The 5,865-nt window shown below is 59.2% G+C and overlaps 1 protein-coding gene across 1 annotated transcript; it reads right to left on the minus strand.

Annotated features, from left to right (window-relative positions):
* Window positions 1–197: 197 nt before the first annotated feature.
* Window positions 198–5,795, minus strand: LOC113941270 (Golgi phosphoprotein 3-like; the record flags this gene model as incomplete). Its single annotated transcript, XM_027632429.1, has 2 exons — window positions 5,608–5,795; window positions 198–329 (listed from the first exon to the last, which is right to left on the minus strand). Coding segments are annotated over exons 1-2 (315 nt in total), but the record flags the coding sequence as incomplete, so codon positions are not given.
* Window positions 5,796–5,865: the final 70 nt, after the last annotated feature.

The following is a 5,865-nucleotide window of genomic DNA, read 5'->3' on the forward strand; positions in this document are numbered from 1 at the left end:
CCCAATCCTGGCTCCATCCCAATCCCAGCTCCATCCCATCCCAATCCCAGCTCCATCCCATCCCAATCCCAGCCCCATCCCATCCCAATCCCGGCTCCATCCCATCCCAGTCCCGGCTCCATCCCAATCCCGGCTCCATCCCATCCCAATCCCGGCCCCATCCCAATCCCGGCCCCATCCCAATCCCATCTCCCGACCTTCCTGTCCAGGAGCCGTTTCCTGCGCAGGGCCAGCGGCTCCAGGCGGATGCGGCCGCGCAGGGCGAGCTCGATGAGGATCCCGCCGCGCAGCCCCGAGGAGATGCAGTCATTCCAGAAGGACGTGTAGCCCTGGGAGACACGGCACGGAGCGGCTGGAAAACGGGAGAGGGAGCTCCGCACACCCGCTCCCGGCTCCCCCCGGAGGGAGGGATTTCCCCAGGAATTACAGAGGGATTTCCCCGCGAATTATTGAGGGATTTCCCCACTCGGCAGCCCCAGGATCCCACTTCCTGCCCCAGAAACTCCTGGGAACGCCGAGGAATTCCAGCCCTTCCCTGATGCACCCGCGGGGGCAACTCTGCCCGGCCCCAGGGAGGGAAAAATCCCGGGAAGCAAAAAATCCCAGGAAGAGGGAGAAAAGAGAGATCCACTCTGCCCAGAACCAGAGAGTGAAAAATCCCAGGACGTGAAAAATCCCGGGAAGAGGGAGAAAAGAGGGATCCACTCTGCCCAGCCCCAGGGAGGGAAAAATCCCGGGAAGCAAAAAATCCTGGGAAGAGGGAGAAAAGAGGGATCTGCTCTGCTCAGCCCCAAGGAGGGAAAAATCCTGGGAAGAGGGAGAAAAGAGGGATCCACTCTGCTGGGAACACCTAACTCTGTTGGAAGCCATTCCCCCCTGTCCTGGCCCTCAGGAATAGTCTCTATCCATGTTTTTTGCAGCTCCTGGAGGTGCTGGAAGGGCACAGTGAGGTCACTGCCAGAGCTTTCCCTTCTCCAGGATGAGCAATCCCAGTCATTCCCACCCTCATCAGACCCATCCCCAGACTCCTGGGATTCCCAGGCAGGGGTGAAGTTTGGGAACACACATTTTGGGAGTATTTTGGGGCTGGAGTCGCTGCCCTGGGGCTGCTCCTGCCCGGATCTGCTCCTCCAAACCTGCCCCAATCCCAGATTTCCAGCCCTGCCGTGGGCCACAGGGCTCATCCCGAGGGGTGGGAGCTCCAGAGGTAAAGGGTTTGGCAAAAAGAAAGAGCAGAGGGCTGGGAAATACTCCCAGGAAGCAGGAATTGGGTTGGCTGGGTCCAGGGAAGAGGGAGAGCGGGATAAAGGGGGTCAGACATGGAAAAGGCAGCGGCAGGAAGGGAGGGAATGGCCCATTCCCACTTCCACGGGGCTAAAAGTGGAGCCAGAGGGATCAGAGCGGCAGCAGGAAGGAATAACCCCCTGGACAGGAGAGCCCAGGGAGGGAAATCCCTGTTCCCTGAGCTTTGACAACACTCAGCTGCTGCTTTTCCAGAGCTGATCCCAGTTTGGAGCAATTGGAGCCCAGGTGGCCTCTTCCTTCCCAAACCTTCCCAAACTTTCCTTCCCTTCCCAAACTTTCCCTTCTCAAACCTTCCCTTTCCCAAACTTTTCCTTCCCCTCCCAAACTTTCCCTTCTCAAACCTTCCCTTCCCTTCCCAAACCTTTCCTTCCCAAACCTTCCCTTCCCAAACCTTCCCCTTCCCAAACCTTCCCCTTCCCAAACCTTCCCCTTCCCAAACCTTCCCCTTCCCAATCTTCCCTTCTCAAACCTTCCCCTTCCCAAACCTTCCCCTTCCCAAACCTTCCCCTTCCCAAACCTTCCTTCCCTTCTTCCACTTGTTTTTGATCCCCTGAGCAGAACAGAGCCCGACTGTTTCACTGACAGGGAGCACTTTTCCTGGGATTTCTGGGCGAGCGGGGAACAGCCCGAGCCTGGGGAGAGACTCAGCAGGGCAGGGATGGGATGGGATGGGCTGGGGCTGGAATGGGATGGAGCTGGGATAGGCTGGGATGGGGCTGGGATGGGGCTGGGATGGGGTTGGGATGGGGTTGGGATGGGGCTGGGATGGGGCTGGGATGGGGTTGGAATGGAGTTGGGATGGGGTTGGGATGGGGTTGGGATGGGGCTGGAATGGGGTTGGTGATCCCGGTGGGATGGGGTTGGGATGGGGCTGGGATGGGGTTGGGATGGAGCTGGGATGGGGCTGGGATGGGGCTGGGATGGGGCTGGGATGGGGCTGGGATGGGGTTGGGATGGGGCTGGGATGGGGTTGGGATGGGGCTGGGACGGGGCTGGGACGGGGTTGGGACGGGGCTGGGACGGGGTTGGGACGGGGCTGGGATGGGGTTAGGATGGGGCTGGGATGGAGCTGGTGATCCCGGTGGGATGCAAAGTCCCACTTTGGGGACACCAACACCCCCCAAACCACCCCAGCCAGGGGGAAATTCCCTTCTTGCTGCTCTTCCCCCGGGTGGAGAAGAGCAAGGGCAGCTCCAAAACCCACCAGGAGCCTCCAGCCAGAGGCACTTCCCGAGGGAAACAGGCTGGGAATTCCCAGCCCTGCCCCAGGGAAGCTTTTCCAGCCCCCAAGGGCGTCTGTTTGCTCAGGACATCTGGACACTGGGCCTGGCCCAGCCCTGGGAGCCATAAAAGACACTCCAAGCCTTTATTTGCCTTCTCCACTTCCTTGTGAGGGAGGACAAAGCCACCCTTCATCCCTGCCCTCCTGCTTTCCCTTTTCCAGGCGAGTTCTCCAGGAAAAAAGAGGTGTCAGCCTGACCTGGAGTCTCACTTCACCGCCCTGGAGGGCGTGTTAGCCCCAGAATAAAATATTAAAACTGGTATAAAATTAAAGTGCTGGGTGACTTCCAGCCCCTGGTCCCAAAAGCCAGGCTGGGCTCCAGCCAGGGGCTCTCCCACGTGGACTTTAAACAAGGAAATTATTGGAATATAAGGAAATTTGGGCAAAAATTGCCTCGTTTTTCCTGAGCCTCAGGTCACCAAAGCAGGAGAGAGAAACAACCTGAGGCGTGAAAAGCTGCAGCCAGGGCTGTGCTGCCTCTGCTCTCCAGGAAAAGGAATGTGGAAGGACAGGATGGAGAGGGGAGGGGGAAAAAAAATAAATAAAGAGTGCCAAGGTGGTTTTGTTTTAATCTCTTGTGCTCTCCCAACTTCCTGGTGGCTGCAGGGCCGTTCCCAGGAGGAATCCAGTGAGCCAAGAACACCAAACACGGCCCAGGAACAGGGCAGGACACGGCCCCACACTCTCAAATATTTGATTTGCTCCCTGTTCCTGCTCTCCTGCCGCTTCCTCCCCGGCTCTGCGGGTCCCAGAGCTCACCTGGGGTTGTCAGGCAGGACAGGCCTGGCCTCTGTCACCCTCACAACCCTCTGTCCCCCTCACAACCCTCTGTCCCCCTCACAGGCCTCTGTCACCCTCACAGGCCTCTGTCACCCTCACAACCCTCTGTCCCCCTCACAGGCCTCTGTCACCCTCACAGGCCTCTGTCACCCTCACAGGCCTCTGTCACCCTCACAACCCTCTGTCACCCTCACAGGCCTCTGTCACCCTCACAGGCCTCTGTCACCCTCACAACCCTCTGTCCCCCTCACAGGCCTCTGTCCCCCTCACAACCCTCTGTCCCCCTCACAACCCTCTGTCCCCCTCACAACCCTCTGTCACCCTCACAGGCCTCTGTCACCCTCACAACCCTCTGTCACCCTCACAACCCTCTGTCCCCCCTCACAGGTCTCTGTCACCCTCACAGGCCTCTGTCACCCTCACAACCCTCTGTCACCCTCACAGGCCTTTGTCACCCTCACAACCCTCTGTCCCCCTCACAACCCTCTGTCACCCTCACAGGCCTCTGTCACCCTCACAACCCACAGTTCCCTCCATCCTGGGCCCCTCCAGCTCCCCGGGACAGCTCAGAGCAGCCCAGGAGAGCTGGGAAAGGGAGCTCAGGCACCTCCCAGGGGCTCAATCCCAGCCCAGAGGAGCTGGACTGAACTCCAGGAGGAGGTTTGACACCAGCTGGTGGGGGTGGGACATGGAAACCACAGAGTCCCGGGAGACCACAGAATCATGGAATTATTGAGGTTGGAAAAGGCCTCCGAGATAATCCAGCCCAGCCTGGCCAAGGGGTGCTCCTGGAGCTGGGAAGGGCTGTGCTGGAGGCTCTGCTCTGCCACTGCCACCCCAAAAAGCTCCTGGTTGGCTTCTCCTGCTCAATCCCACCTACCTGTCAGGAAGAGCAGCCCCATGGAATCCTGGAATGGTTTGGGTTGGGAGGGACCTTAAAGATCATCAGGACCACGGGCAGGGACAATTCCCACCATCCCAGGTTGCTCCAGCCTGGCCTTGGGCACTTCCAGGGATGAGGCAGCTGTGGAATAACCTGTGCCAGGGCCTCACCCCCAAGGGTTCCCCCAAAACTGATCCACAACGGGACGAGGACAAGGCTCAGGGAACCCAACCCAGGGATCTCCTTCCCTGCCAAACACGTTCCTGCAGCAGACAGGCACAAACCAATCCCACGGCACCAGGATCCCCTTCCAACGGGAGGAATTCCCAGGTTATTCCAGCGGGGATAACCAGCTCTGCTGCCCAGGGGGGTGAGGAGAGCCCAGCACAGACACTCCCACCCCTCCTGGAGTCCCCAGAGACCCCTCAGACAAAGGGGGCTTGGGCCAAGGAAGCCAAAGGAAACCAGGTTTAGATTGGATGGGAGGAGGGAATCCTTCCCTGGGAGGCTGGGGAGGCCCCTGGCACAGGTTATTCCAGGGATGTCCCATCCCTGGAAGTGCCCAAGGCCAGGGTGGAGCAGCCTGGGAGAGTGGAAGGTGTCCCTGCCCAGGGCTTGATGAGCTTTAAGGTCCCTTCCAGCCCAAACCATTCCAGGATTCCAAGAAATTGGTGCAAAACCCACGAACTAAAGCACAGCAAGATCCACAAATAAAAAAAAAATAAAATTCCAACCCCAGCTCAGGGTGCAGCTTGTGCATTTTACTCCTTGCTGGGTTTGTTCCACTGACTGTGGCTGGTCCTGGCAGATCCCAACAGATCCCAGAGGATCCCAGCAGGTCAGGGGGCTCCTGTGTCCCCCCCTTGGCTTGGAGCAACCTGGTCTGGTGGGAGGTGTCCCCTGGGTGAGCTTTAAGGTCCCTTCAGCCCAAACCATTCCAGGATTCCAAGAAATTGCTGCAAAACCCATGAACTAAAGCACAGCAAGACCCATAAATAAAATAAATAAAATTCCAACCTCAGCTCAGGGCTGTGACAAGAAGGTGTTTTACTCCTCGTTGGGTTTGTCCCACCAAACGTGGCTGGTCCTGGCAGATCCCAGAGGATCCCAGAGGATCCCAGCGGGTCAGGGGGCTCCTGTGTCCCCCCTTGGAGCAACCCAGTCTGGTGGGAGGTGTCAGGGTGTGGAAGAAATGATCTTTAAGGTCCCTCCCAACCCAACCCAACCCAACCCATTCCGTGACTCCCTGATTCCCAGCAGGGTGGCTTTGCTGGAGAGGAGCTCATCCCACCTCTCGTGCTGCTCATGGACATCCCCAGGGCATCACTCAGCCCCCAAAGGACCCCCCCAAAGTCACCTCCTTGTCCTTGAGCCCCAGCAGCAGCACCTCCTCCATGAGGGTGAGCCGGATGTCCTTGGAGTCGTCGGGATCCTCCTCGCCGGGCTCTCTGTCCGCAGCTCCGTCCTCCTCCCCGTCCGGCCTCTTGGCCGAGCCCCTGCCCGGGTCCCCCCGGCGTGCCCGGTGTGTGAGCGTCGTCATGGCCCGGCTGCTGCACACGGGGCAGGGTCAGGGGCGGGCAAAGGGCTGGGGACACAGAGCCAGAGCCCAAACCCC

The sequence above is a fragment of the Corapipo altera genome, unplaced genomic scaffold (assembly GCF_003945725.1).
Source record: "Corapipo altera isolate COAL_440 unplaced genomic scaffold, ASM394572v1 132487, whole genome shotgun sequence".
NCBI classification, from domain to species: domain Eukaryota; kingdom Metazoa; phylum Chordata; class Aves; order Passeriformes; family Pipridae; genus Corapipo; species Corapipo altera.